General features: G+C 37.4%; 1 protein-coding gene across 1 annotated transcript in view; it reads right to left on the bottom strand.

Annotated features, from left to right (window-relative positions):
• Window positions 1–5,513: 5,513 nt before the first annotated feature.
• The window catches only part of CTSO (cathepsin O), a 59,264-nt gene continuing 49,343 nt past the window's right edge, over window positions 5,514–15,434 (bottom strand). The window contains exon 11 of the mRNA XM_074231565.1: window positions 5,514–6,259. Coding sequence (XP_074087666.1) covers window positions 6,148–6,259 — 112 coding nt within the window. The 3' untranslated portion in view covers window positions 5,514–6,147. The remainder of the gene's footprint in view (window positions 6,260–15,434) is intronic.

Here is a 15,434-nt window from a genome sequence, read left to right as displayed (position 1 = left end):
CCACATAATTAATAAAAGCACAGGTGTGAGATTGTATCTGCTCCATACATTTCAGTGGCTTCCTATTATCTCTAGGATCAAATGCAATTTCCTCTGCTTGACATTTAAAATATTTCAGTATCATCTCCTGCTTATTTTTCCAGACAGCATATATTAAAACTATATATATATTTTCATGTAGTTTAGGAAATAGACCTTCCTGCTATCATTCCTCATAAACAACACACTATTCTAATCTTTGTTCATTTTTCCCCATTGCTAGAATTCATCCTTCTTTCTTTTGCCTCTTAGAATTTCTAGTGTTTTAAAATTCAGTTAAAAATCCCTCAGCTACATGTTTTTCCTAGTTAACCTGTTCAGTTGATAGTTTCTTCTCTCAATTAAACTATTTAAAATTTTATTTTTTGCATATAACTTTTTTAATTTTTGCAGGACAATAGGGTTAAGTGACTTGCCCAAGGTCACACAGCTAAGTAACTACTTAAGTGTCCAAGGATTTGAACTCAGGTCCTCCTGATTCCAGCATTTACACCACCTAGCTGCCTGCCCTGAATATAATTTTTTTAAAAATTGAATTCATTTTCATTTTTAATTTATGACATAAAGTTACTCTTTCATAACATAGTAAAGATGCACATGAAACAGCAACATACAACTTGATATTCCTTTAAAATATATAATAATCATTTTTTCTCCCCCTCTACTATTTTGTATTTTTCTTGAATGTGTAAAGGGAATTGACTCATGCCCAGATTGCCTAACATGGAGGCATTCCCTAGCCCCCTTACTACATGAATGGGAGAAGTTTCCTTTGATGGGCTGTGCAGCCAAACAGGCTGCATCTAAAAAAACCAGCAGACTGGAACAATATTTTCTATAAGCTTTCTTGCTCCATCCAGAAGGTAAAGATTACAGTTCACTTATAGCTTGGGTACCTTGAACTGAACCTGGATGAATGAAATCTTCCCTCTTTCTTTTTTACCCCAGATCTGAAATATGGATCAGGGAATGTTTGTTTCTATTCTGTTTCATTTGTCTCTCTCAGTTTTAAGTATCAAAGATGATTACCCCTGGACCCAGGAAATTTGAGCCAGAGAAACCTTGGAGCCAGTTAGTCAGGTGGTCTGGCCCTGAGAAAGCATGGTATTTTTTTTTTGTACAAATGATGGGTTTTTTTTTTTATACATTACTAAAATATTCTTGTTGAAGAGTAAACATAATACCCCCCCAATATAGCCCCTCATGAGCAATAAAGAGAAAAAATAAAATTTAAAAAATTTTAAAAGTGTACTCTAGTTTGTGTTCCAACACCACCAGCTCTGTCATGGGTGGATCATTCTTTATGATAAGTCCATCACAAAAGCTACTTCCATATTTTTCCACTTTTGCCATTGGAAAGCAAGGTGGAGTTTTGGACTTGAAACTAATTGTGCTCTTAGAGCAACTGAACTAAATTATGAATCTAACCCTGGTTTCCCTCCCATTAAGCTACACTTTTAGATACTAAATTTATATGTTTGTGATTATTTGACCTCTGTATTTCTTTGTTAGAAGTTAAACTCATTGTTAAGTAGTTAAGTGGACCTGGGGTGTAGGGGACCACATTTAGAGGAATAATATCAGTGGGAATTGCAATCATTTGCAGTGAGTCTAGACACTCCCTAATCTCCTTGGGGAATTGGTTAAATGTAATATATCTTCTATCTCCCATTTCCAGATTTTTATTCTCAAGAGACTAATTATCCCTGTGTTTAGTCTAGTTGAGATTAAACAATGAACCTTTAATAATAAGCTATACAAATAGGTCAAAACAAAGGTACTTATTTGAAGATATCAAAAGAATAATATTTTTTAATAGTTTTTGCAAGGAAATGGGGTTAAGTGACTTACCCAAGGTCACACAGCTAGGTAATTATTAAATGACTGAGGCTGAAAGAATAATACTAACAAAATTCTGCCTCCCTTTCCCCATCCCTCCATTCTGATATCTTGGGCACATTCTCACACAATACAATAGTATAAATGGGAAGAGGTAGCATACACATAGAAGACAGATACATCGGTTGGTTGGTTGCTATGCTTTGTTCTAGAAGAGGATCAAAATGGCATCACTGTGATAGAAATCCTACAGCATGTCTGTGGTTGATCAGACCTGTCCAAGTTTGGAGTACTCTATCACATATCAGGAACAAATAAAATGCTCCATGTGAACATCTGGGGTGGATTCTGTAAACTTGCACACCTCACATTTCCTTTAAGCTAGTTTTTTTTTTCAAGGCAATGAGGTTAAGTGACTTTCCCAAGGTTACGTAAGTACTGTCTGAGTCTGGATTTGAACTCAAGTCCTCCTGACTCTAGCTTCAAAGCTCTATCTACTGCACCACCTAGTTGCCTCCACCTTTAAGCTATTCTGTGTTGCTCACAGAGCGCAGTACCCTCTCTGATAAGGACACACCATGCTGGGTAGTCCTATACCAGTGTCTATCATAATGCACAATCAATTCCAAAGTTCTCAAGACAGACCTTGAGAGTGTTCTTGTATCACTTTTTCTACCCCCCCCCCCCATGAGCACTTGTCCTGTGTGAGTTCTCCATAAAACAAAGTCTTGTTTTGGCAAGTGTATGTTTGACATCCAAACATCATGGCCAACCCACTGGAGTTGGACAAATATATAGCTGGTTCTTTTTTTTTTTAATTGAAGACCAAAATGAAATCATTACATTAGAGATGGGTTACAGCCCAATACGAACTCAGAATGTTCTACCACAGGTCAAGTAATCCACATAAACACCTAGGGTGGGTACTCTAAACTTACGTAGCTCACACTTCTTTTGAGTCACTTCAATTCTATCTTGCTAATGGAGTGCAGAGCACTCACTGATGAGAGCACCCCATGCTGCGTTATCCTGTGCCAATGTCTCCAAACATATGAGCACATGTGACCCAATCAACTTATACCTTTAAATATAGCCAAATTTGTGACATAACTCAACCGCTGAATTTTCCAAATGAACAGTTGTTTTGACTATTTACTGCTTTTTTTTTTAAAAATCTGGTTTGTGTATTTAAACCTGGCCTAAAAGTTCAATTTGTATGATGAAGTGTAGGAATCTGAAATTTATCAGTATAAATGACAAAAGACCATGGTATTTTTCATAACTTTATTTCATTGTTTTTGTGGACTTTTTTTTTTAAAAAATTCAGAGCTGGACCTTCATCAATGTGAGAATCCCCAGGTTAGATGTCCATTCCATTGATACAGACTGGCAACTTACCATAACTTAACATCTTAGAAAATTGGATCAAAGCATTTAGAGGTTATTTAGCTGGCCTGTGTCAAAAGAAGCACTTGGACTCAATTCCTTCTGACTCTAAGGCTAGCTCTTTACCCTTTGAAAACTGCACATTAATCCATTTGTCATATGAAACAGAAATTATGTTACTTTTCTCTATCCAATAATATAATTTTCAACATGTAAGAGCTGGGATTTTAAAGGACCAGTCCAACCTCCCAGAAATTAATGAATCCTTTCTAAAATACATAAGACAAACAGCCATGAAGTCCATTATTATATATCCCCAATTTGGAGGTTCACTTCAGCTTGCTGGTCAAAAAAATTAAGATCCTCCAGGTCTAAAATCCAAAAAAAGACTTTTGCTTCCTTTCTTCAATTTCCCTTTGACTAAGCTAGTTTTGTCTTTGAGCTTGTAACTCTCAGTCTCATTAATCTACCAGATTTTATTGTTGCCATCACCCAAAACGTGTACTAAAACCTCTCCTGGTATGCCTTCCCTGATCCCTGATCACCTGAAAGGTGTCTCTTGGACAAAAATACCTTAGATTATAGTCAATAAAATCCATGTTGGTGTTTTCCTTTCAGGCTGGCTTTTTCTCTTTTTTTAAAGGCAATGGGGTTAAGTGACCTGCCCAAAGTCACACAGCTATGTCATTATTAAGTGTCTGAGGTCATATTTGAACTCTGGTCCTCCTAACTCCAGGGCCAGTGCTCTGTCCATTAAGCCACATAGCTGTCCCCTTTAAGGCTTCTTCTAAAAATTTCTCTAAATAGTCAGACTAGCCAGAGAAAATTTGCTTTTGAATTGCTTTGAAATAGATTGCAAGTATTAGGCACCATAAGCAATATAAATGCCCATTGTGATAAATTTTTGCAGGGTGCACTGCTTTCTAGATAAATATCTTCATAAATACAAGGCTTTATATACCTGTATCTCAGAAGAGAAACCAGTCATTAAAATTAGATTATAATATTTTAATCTTTATTACAAAGATAACAGAAACTGTGAATCCAAGAAAATTCCCAAGTATTTATTTCCTTACTTAAAAATAATCTTCAAAATTTTAAAAATCCAGAACTTTACAAAAAGTACAGAAAAAATACAAATGACAATAACAAAATATTAACAAATCAGTCATCCATTCTAATAAATGTTTTCTTGGCTTATTTGAACTATAAATGATTTTTGTTCAACAACCCTAGAATTTGAGAGGAGGAAGGGTCCTTGGAGTTCATCCAGTCTAGTGGTCTCCAAATTTTTTGAATAGTGTGTTTTAGTATAAAAAATTGAGTACAAACCCTCAATATGTATACTGCTCTACTAATTGTGTATACTATAAAACTTATGCAAAAGTAGAAATTTTATAAGTGTAAGATAGAGTTTTAGAAATTTGATTCTGGAGTCAATAGGGAGCCATTAGAATTTATTGGATAGGAAGTTATATGGTGAGATCTGTGCTTTAGAAAAATTCCTTTTCAGTTTTATAGGGGAAAGGGACTTGAGGCAAAGAGACTTATTTGAATTCTATTATAATAGTCTAACAAGAAGTAATGATGACCCAAATTTAGGTGGTGGTTATATAAGGAGAGAGAAGAGAGAAATGCAAGAGATATGACAAGGGGTGGAAAAGACAAGATTTTGGCAACTCCTTTGATATGTGGAACAAAGACACCCAGTCTGCAAACCCAGAAAACTTAGAGAATGGTGGTGCCTTTGGCAGCAAGAAAAAGGAGTGGATTTGGCTGGAGAGAAGAAATAATGATATATGATCTGCAATGCATCATTGATGACTGCTCATCCTGTGTGACTCAGAATCCACTGAAAATGAAAGGGATGAAGGAGTAGGGCTCCTTGAAGCAGAGCCCACAAGCTGAGAGATCCCTGAGGATAGAGGGAGTTGGGGAGAAGTGGAGATTCTTGATGGGCAGCTATGTTTTCACCTACAAAGTTATGTAACTACCCCCTTAGCCTACTCTGGAGGTCCCTGAACTTATCCAAACCCTTCTATTTACATAGGAGAAAATAGACTCTCAAGTCACAGTCCTTTACAAGGTAGGACTTAGAACCCATCTCCTGGATAACAGTCCAAGTCCCAATTATTTCCCCCAAAACACACCATTTTCCAAGTTTAATAATTCTCCTAATTGAGTCTTGAGAGTAAACCAATAAAAAAGCACATTCTGCTGAGGACACTTTGGGCTAATGCAAGAAAATGGGAAAGGATGGCACAACCATAGAATACTACTAGTAATCCAAATCAGTATAAATTGGTTAGAAGAAAACAATTACTGAATAAGGAAGGAAATGAAAAAGTATCAGGTACATATGAACTACAGATGACCCTATATAAGACAGATGTCACACTGGGAAAGCCATCACACAGGGTCATAGAATGCCAGAGCAAGAAGAGGCCGAACTCCCTCATTTCATGTCCCCTTCCTGATTCTTAAAGCATTTTCCCCTAGACTGCTCCTACACCTTTACCACAGCCCATTTCTCATCATACTTTTGTGTGTGTGTGTGTGTGTGTGTGTGTGTGTGTGTGTGTGTGTATGTCTGTTTTCTCTCTTATTAGACTGTAACACCTTGCTCTTCATCTCTGTACACCTGGTGCTTAATACTCAGAGGCCACAAAATGATAATTTTTTAACCGAATGAAGAGATTCATAGAATCTATAAGTTGTAAGAGACTTCAAGTCCCCTAGTTCAACTTCCCACTGATGGCGGCAGGTAGAACATCAAACTGGTGTTTTTCCATTGACTTCAGTCATCCCGAATCTTAAAAAGACAGTTGCGCAATGACCAGGGCTTTAAAAAACTAGTTTGTGTCCTGGTCCATGTGTAGCTGATTAACAGGCTGGATGAGGGTTTCTGAAGACAAAAATATATGGGAGTGAGGAGTTCATTTTTATGTTTCTCCTATGTATCACACAAACACAACGGACACTGAATCTGCAATACCTAAATGAGAAGAAAAAAGCCCTATTAGACAAACTGATTACTGAAATTAATTTTGCCTCTAAACCAACTTCCCTAATGAAATGTTTACTCAGCAATTTTTTAAAGCAAGATTTGACCTTTTTTACACCAACCCACACAGATATCTAACCTAAGGACTGGCAGATAATTAACTATGGCCACTTTAGAAAAATGGCATAGCTTATTGCAGTTTTGTAACTATATATATAAATATATATATATATACATATATATATATACATATATATATATACATATATATATATAAATAAGTATTGAAATGAATAGGCAAAACTGAGGAAAAGCAAGGACAAAACCATAAGACGTATTTCTGTGACTTTAGCGGTTATTCTGTGAGATTTTACACACACACATACACACACACAATTTAAATGAATAGGTTTGGTTATTTGAGATGTATATTGTCCATATTTATTATTTAGAGACAACAGGGTGAAAACACTTTAGAGGCATCTAAGGAAGATCTCTATTCAAATCTGGCCTCAGTCAGCTTACTAGCTGTATGATCTTGGGCAAGTCAACCATTTTCTGTCTCAGTTTCCTTATCTGTAAAGTGAGGATAATATAATAGGACCTCCTTAGGATTACTGTGATTAAAAAAGAGATGTTATTTGTAGAGTGTTTTGCAGATCTTAAAATAAAATAAAACTATGAGTTATTATTATTATTATTATTATTATTATTATTATTATTATTAGTGGGTTGTCTTTTTAGTGAAATGGTGACATATATACTTTAAAATCAGAATTGAAGTAAAATTCACTTTTGCACTCCTCCAACTACTTATAACAATTGGACTCAACTTGATCTGAGGAATCTACAACCAATTTCAAGCTAAAGAGTATATATATTTTGTATATACTATATAATACATATATATCATGATACATAGTTTATAGAGTAAAATGCATAATATGAAATATATAATAAAGGAATGGTTTAGGATACATATAAAATATATATAAACATGTTTATATTCATACATGTATGTTTCATTACAAGCTATTTGTCTCTTTGTCTTAACTTGATTCCTCTCTTGCCCTCTATAAAAATAAGCTCTTTCACAATCAGACTACCTAAGTGTTATTGCCAAAGTTTGTTTGTATGAAGCATAAATAAAAATATTAATTATATTTAAGTAGTAACAGAATGTTAAAAACAAACAGATTTAATTCAATGAGCAAATAATTCTTCCTTCATGCAGGCCCTGAGCCAATGGGGATACAAAGCTAAAACATCAGTACCTCTCTCAAGGAAGATCAATATGATTAAATATAAGGTGATTTGAGGTAATGACAACTGGGAGGATTATAAGAGCTTTGGGATGAAAGTGGCACCTGAGGCAGACTTTGAAGGAAGCAAGGGATTGCCAGATGAAAAGGTGTGGTGGGGTCATCCTGTGTGTGGGAGACAGTCACTAGAACTCTGTAGACTATGTCTGCTCTTTTTCTATTAAGGGGAAAAGCCTTGCCAGAGTTAGCTGGTTCAAAGTCAGCGATGGGCTGCCAAGTTCCTCACTACTGAATTAGCCTGGAGGAATCAGTACACAAAATGGAAGATGAACAAGGCCCAGGTTGAGTTTTCAAACTCAAAAGAGTTTTTCCTGTCCTGAGAATGACATCTTCTGGCTCTGAATCTATGGAAGTCAAAGGCATCAGTTATCACAGGTCTCATGGATAAGTGACCAATTGCAAATGGTCATCTCACAAATTATGATGCAGTCTCTGGCAAATTCACAAAAACCAATAAGAAAAGCTCTTCTTTTAAGGACCCCACACCACCGTGGCCAAACTCTAGTCAAACTGTATCAGATGTGGTGTCTTGAACATGGAAGACATTTAATTAATGTTGATCATTTTAATGGGGAATGGATGATATGATAAAACCACTAAATAGACATTTAGGCAAAGAATAATCTTTATATATGTATATATTTACATGTAGATTTCTTTATCTTCAGAGAGGTAGAGGAAGACTAAGGGGGTAGGGACAGAGAAGAGAGAAACACAGACACAGAGATATATAGAGAGAGAAAAAGGGAAGGAGGGGATATATTTATGTGTGTGAGAATATGTATGTATTGGTGTGTGTGTATGTATGTGTGTGTTTGTGTGTGTATATGTACAGAGACATACATCCCATACCTCCAAGCTGTGTGAGGCCAGATTTGAACAGAGATCTTCCTCAGATGCAAAGAATTTTCAACAGGGGCAGAGCCAAGATGGCAACAAGAGAAGAGCCTTTCTTATGTACTCTCTCTATAATACTTCAAAACTTATAAAATAAGGGCTTTAACTAAATTTTCAAGAGACAAAACCCATAGAGGGATGCAGTGAGGCAATTCTCCAGCCAAGGTAACCTGGAAAATAGCGGAAAGGCTCCTCTCCACGGGGTTAGAGGGGCAGCCACCAGAGTGAAGGAACTTCACCCTCCTGGAGGCAGCCCTCGGGCATCTGGGAGCCCTGGCTCATGGCAGCAGGGGCAGTTTCCTGATATACACCTCGGGGAGCACCAGGCATAACTTGGAAGATCAGCTGGGGGGAACCTCTGCCAGAGCAAACACATGAAGCCCAGCCCTGAGGGCACTCAAGGAACAGTGTGGCCACAGCAGCCCAGATCCAGGAACTGGAAGCAGGTGGAGCCAGTAAGCAGGAGCCCCCCGGGCAACTGAGCCTTGAGTGTTCATCCTAGGTAGGGGAGTGGAGAGAGACTTCGAAGGTCTGTCCTCTGTCCCTGGAACAGGACTCTGGGGCTCTGACCACGTTCAGATCCTGATCACAGTCTAGGGCCCCCATAGAACAGCAGAGCCCCCTCCACCTCAGCCCCGTGGCAGAGCGATGCGCTTGTGGTCATTCACAGACCAAGAGGGAGGACAGAGCTTCACACACTGAGATCCTTGCTGGGGGAGGGGTCCCAATAATACTCAAAAGCTCAGGAAGCACCCCCAAACCAAGCACAGGCTAGAGAAATGAGTAAATAGAGGAAAATGAGGAACACCATTGAGAAATACATTGTCTATGATCCCAAGAAGGATCAAAATACTCAATCTAAAGATGAGGAAATACAAGCTCCTGCATCTAAAGACTGCAAGAGAAATGGAAATTGGGTTCAGGCTATTATAGAGCTCAAAAAAGATTTTGAAAATCAAGTGACAGAAGACAGAAGAAAAATTGGGAAAAGAAATGAGAGAGATGTAAGAAAAACATGAAAAAGAAGTCAGCAGCTTAGTCAAGGAGATCCAAAAGAATGCTGAAGAAAATAACATGTTAAAAACGAGCATAAGTCAGATGGCTAAAACAGTTCAAAAAATTATTGAGAAGAATGCTTTAAAAAGCAGAATTGGCCAGATGGAAAAAGAGATAAGAAAGCTCTCTGAGGAAAACAAATCCTTCAGAAGTAGAATGGAGCTAAAGGAAGCTGATGACTTTATGAGAAGTCAAGACAATACTTCAACACCAAAACAATTAAAAATTGGGAAAAAAATGTGAAACATCTCACTGAAAAAATAACTGATCTGGAAAACAGATTCAGGAAAGATAATTTAAAAATTATTGGGATATCTGAAAGTCATGATCAGGAAAAGAGCCTTGACATCATTTTAAAAGAATTCCTACAGGAAAATTGCCCAGGTATCCTAGAAGCAGAGGGCAAAATAGAAATTGAGAGACTCCACTGATCTCCCTTGGAAAGAGATCCAAACCCCCCCCCCCCCCCCCCCCGCCAAGGAATATTATAGCCAAGTTCCAGAACTCCCAAGTCAAAGAGAAAATATTACAAGCAGCCAGAAGGACACAATTCAAATATTGTGGAGCTGCAGTCAGGATCACACAGTACTTAGCAGCAACTATATTAAAGGCTCTTAGGGTTTGGAATATAATATTCAGGAAGGCAAAAGAGTTTGGAATGCAACTGAGAATCAACTACTCAGCAAAAGTGAATGTTCTCTTCCAGGGAAAAAGATGAACTTTCAATAAACCAAGGGAATTTCAAATGTTCCTGTTAAAATGGCCAGAGCTGAACAGAAAGTTTGCCCTTCAAACACAGGGCTCAGGTGAAGCATAGAGAATGGAGAAGGGTAAAATATGAGGGACTTAATGATGATGAACTACATGTATTCCAGCATAGAAAATAATACTGATAATACTCATATGAACCTTCTCATTTAATAAAGCAGGTAGAAGGAGCTTTTATAGATGAGGCACAGGAGAGAGCTGAATTTGAAGATATAGTGTAAAAATGCAGTCAATGGCTAAAAGGGAAATGTAATGGGAGTAAGAGAAAGGAGAGGTGGAATATGCTATGATATTTCATATAAGACTTTTTTATTACAATGAGCTATTGCAATGATATGGAAGGGGGGAAGGCGAGAGGGAATGAGGGAACCTTCGCTCTCATGAGAGGTGACTTGGAGAGGAAGCAACATATACACTCAATGGGGTATAGACATCTAGAGTAAGGAGAGAAGGGGGAAATGTGAGTAATGGAGGAGAGGGTGGACCGTGGGGGAGAGTGATCAGATATAACACATTTTCTTTTTTACTTCTTGCAAGGGGCTGGGATTGGGTGGCCTGTCTAGGACCACAGGGCCAGGTGGTTGCTGGTCCCTAGAGGTGGTATGTGGTATGCCTCTTGGCCCCAGGGCTGCTGAATCAGTCTGCTGTGCCACTCAGCTACCCTACAGCACATTTAAGAAGAGGGGCAGAGTGAAAGGAGAGAGAAAATATAGTGTATAGTAGTGGGGAAGTACAAATGGAGGGAGTTGCATTCAGCAATGGCTGCAGTGGAAAATTATGGAAATAGCTTTTGTGATGGACTTATCCTAAAGAATGTGATCCCCCACAACAGAGCTGGTGGTGTTGCAACACAGACTGAAGCACATTTATTATTATTATTACTATTATTATTATTATTATTATTTTGGGGGGGTTGTGGGGCAGATGGGGTTGGGTGGCTTGCCCAGGGCTGCACAACTGGGTGATTGTTGGGTGTCTGAGGCTGGATTTGAATCCAGATGCTCCTGACTCCAGGGCTGGTGCTCTGTCCACTGCACCACCTGGCTGCGCCTATTACTGCTATTATTATTATCATTATTTTATTTTGTTTTGGGTATTTTGGGGGGGGGTTGTTTTTTGTTTTTTGTAGGGCAATGGGGTTGGGGTGACTTGCTCAGGGTCTCACACCTGCATGACTGTTGGGTGTCTGGGGCTGTATTTGAGCTCGGGTGCTCCTGACTCCAGGGCCAATGCTCTGTCCACTATGCCACCTAGCTGCCCTGATTATTATTATTTTTTTAATTTTAATTTTTTCCTCTCTCCTTTACTTTATTGCTCATGAAGGTCTATATTTTGGGGGGGAGTATTATGTTTACTCTTAAACAAGAATATTTTAGTAATATACAAAAAATCTTTTGTACAAAAATAAAATATAATAAAAAGTGTTTTCAATATCCTGTTATCTTTAAATAATAAATGTGAACAATATATATCTCAAATAACCAAACTTATTCCTTTAACCAATTTGTTTCTGTGTGCGTATATGTGTAATCTCAGAGAGAAAGTGAGAGAAAAACAGAGACAGAGAGAAAAAAAGATAAAGAGACAGATACAGAGAAACAGAGATAGAAAAAGACAGAAAGAGATAGACATACAGAGAGAAAGAAAAAGATAAACAGACATAGATACAGAGAAACAGAGACAGAAAAAATAAACTGATAAAGGGAGAGAAACAGAGACAGATACAGAAAGAAAAATATAAAGAGATACAGAGACACAGAGAGATGAGAAAGATAAACAGAGACAGATACAGAGAGACACACACAGAGAAAGATTAAACTGAGACAGATAAAGACACAAAGAGGAGAGAGAGAGAGAGAGAGAGAGAGAGAGAGAGAGAGAGAAATGAGAATGAATTTCAGGAAAGATAGCAGAGTATGGGGAATCTCCACAGCTCCACAGCACATCACATAGAAGTTTGATCTCACCAAACACAGTACATTGTAGTTATTTTTAAAATAGTTGCTGTTCTGAATTGAATTGAATATGTGGTCAATGTGGCTTGGGTTGAGGACAACAACCCCACAGCTTTGAGAGTAAACATAATGTGATTTCAAGTCCTGCTAAAAGTTAACCACAAGGACTTACCAGGGTGATATCAAAAGAAGTGTCATCTTCCTCTTTGAACCTCCTTTCTAAGTCATTCAATAAGCATTTATTAAGCACCTATTGTGTACCAACCAATGGGGACATAATAAGTGGCAAAAGAGTCCCTGACCTCAAGGAGCTTATGATTTAAAGGGCAAGACACAAGAAAGTAAATATGTACAATCAAGCTGTATACACAAGGAATAATTGACAGAGGGAAGGCACCAGAATTAGGAGAGGTTGGGAAAGGTAGAATTTTATCTTAGTCTTGAAGGAATTAGTGAAAGCAGAGGTGGAGATAAGGAGATAGAGGGGCAGTCAGAGGAACTGTCCAGAGCCGAGTATCTTGTTCTTTCTGGCCTCTCCAACTACAAGAAAGATTCTCCCTCACTCTGGAAAAACAAACATCATTCATATTATGGATACCTGTCTAGGGGAAGGTTTACAGGTAGAATAATTTTTTTTTATTCCCCTCCCCCAACAAACAAAGTATAAAGTCTCCTATCTGCTACTTGGAGCAGAGCTTTTATATAGTATAATATATATATATATATGTTTCAGTTTACAGATTCCTTAGTTACCCGTGAGCTCCCTGGAATCAGTAGAAAATAAGCTCTTTGATGTCAATTTCATTTTGTTTTTTGTATCCTCAGGTTCAGGAGACAGGCCATTGCACACAGTGTTTAGGAGACAACTGCTGGACTGAATTGCTAATATTAAATGGATAAACTTCACCACTTATTAAAATGTGAGAAAAATTATTTTTCTATTAAAAACCAATGATTAAATTAGGATTTTTTCCCCCTACCTATTTCCTCATTCAGGAACCAGCCTTTGTAGGCAAATCAAACTCTGAGAGTCAGAGCTGGCTGTCCTAATCCTACAGGAACATTCTCCTCAGTCTTGGGTGAAAACCTGCCCAACTGGGAGAGCTTGCTTCTGATTAAAGTGTAAAGAGAAATCTAATCTAGGTAAGGTGAGATGGATTCTTTTGTCCAGACACTGGGAAGTAGGTGCGTCTTATCTCAGCAGGAGGAGCTGAAGGCTTACAAACCATCTCATCTTCCAGCCCCTCATTAACTGTTCACCAATTAAGGTTGCTCCCCACCTGTCAGGGACCCTAACTTTTCCAAAGTTATTTTAACATTCCTTGATCTCAATAGTTTTGTTTTCAGTTACCAAGAGAGACTACTGACCAGCAACTTATTGATTATGTGCTAGCCTAATTAATAAATTGATTATTAATTACCCAGAAACTCTGTCTCTGGGAATTTTCATTCAACTCAAATGAAAACCATTTCTATGATTAGCGCACTACAAGACTGGTTTTAAACTCAAATAGAAATGAATCCCTTTTGACCAAAACTTATTTAGAAAATCACAAGGAGCAATATCTCTATTATACTATATTTTTATCTAGTTTGTTAAACATCTCTTAATCATATACACTAATCTGATTCAGTGTGCTTGAGTTTTGATACCTTTATACTATACTATCTCTTAACAAATTCACTATTTTATAAAGGAAAGAATAGGGAAGTTACTGATATTTTCTGAAGATACAGAGAAAATACAGAAAAAATCAGACAAGTGAAGCCATAGGTTAAATGTACTTCTATTCTAAGCTGTACTCAGGAAAGCAAGCTATATACAGTTTCAGGCACAATTCTATTCCATTCAGCAACTTTTATGGAAAAGTTCATTTTTTGCATTTATTAATTTCTGAATTTTTTAAAAGCAAGTTTACTATTTTCCAATTTCAAAATTAAAAAATTAAACACTTATAAAGTAAAACCACTATATTTCCTTATCGGAAATCCAGTATTGTCTTGATTTAGAGAATATTTCAATTTCATACACACAGACACACATATAGGTATGTGTATGCATCTATACACATACATTCATAGATATATGTATAAACATACAAAAACAAATATATATATACACACATGTGTTCAGTCATTTCCAGCTCTTCATGAGCTCATTTGGGTTTTTTTCTTGGCAAAGATACTGGGGTAGTTGTCATTTTTTCTTCAGCTCATTTTAGAGAGAAGGAAACAGGGGCAAACAGTTAAGTGACTGCCCCAAAGTCACATAGTTAGTAAGTGTCTGAGGTTGAATTTGAACTTAGGTCTTCTAGCCTGTGGGCTCAGTATTCTATCCACTACACCATCTTAGCCTTTCATACATGTATACAATACACATCTACAAGAATACACAAAACATATACATGCATATGTGGATATGTGTGTGCACAAAAACACAGATTTGTTTTTGGTTCTTGAGCTCCACATCTCCCCCCCCCCCCCATCCCTCAGTGGCTAGTTTTACAGAATTTGGTGGGTTGCTGCTAACATTAGATTTTATACTTCAAAAGTCAAGTCAAACAGAAACAATCCAAACCTAAGACTACAAAAATTTCAGTGGGTGCAGATTTGAATTGGAAAGGGGGAACATCCCCACTAGGAGTTCCCTATGTCAGTATGATTTATAGCCTGGATTAAAAACAAAAATGTGCAGCTCCTTTCTATGTTTAGCATTCATATTTATATGGCAGACCTATTTGGCTAGGTAGCCTCTCATTTTTTTTTAAAAAGCCTCCTGCTGTATGTCCTTGGGGAAGTCACTTCATCCTATTGCCTTAAATAAATAAATAAATAAAATTTAAAGGCCTTCTTTTATTCCTTAATCATCTGGTTTGTGTACACAAATCTCCACTCCTTGAAATCTAATAAATAGAACCTACTCTATAAACTAGAGTTTGTCAAGGAATAGTTTCCAGTTTTATGGCAGTTACCTAATTAGATGTGATGCAAGGAAAAACTTGATAATTATTAGAACTATCCAAGTATGGAATGCCCTGGAGGGATTCATGCAAGGGTTGGATGATTATTTGATGGCTATGCAGGAGCTCTTTTCTAGTTATGGATTAGAACAGAGCCCTAATATCCAGGGAAAATTTGTTTAGGGGAAAGGAAAGAGTCCAGATCTTG

This window comes from Macrotis lagotis, chromosome 3, assembly GCF_037893015.1.
Source record: "Macrotis lagotis isolate mMagLag1 chromosome 3, bilby.v1.9.chrom.fasta, whole genome shotgun sequence".
In the NCBI taxonomy this organism is placed as follows: domain Eukaryota; kingdom Metazoa; phylum Chordata; class Mammalia; order Peramelemorphia; family Peramelidae; genus Macrotis; species Macrotis lagotis.
This window is presented reverse-complemented; position numbering and strand designations above follow the sequence as displayed.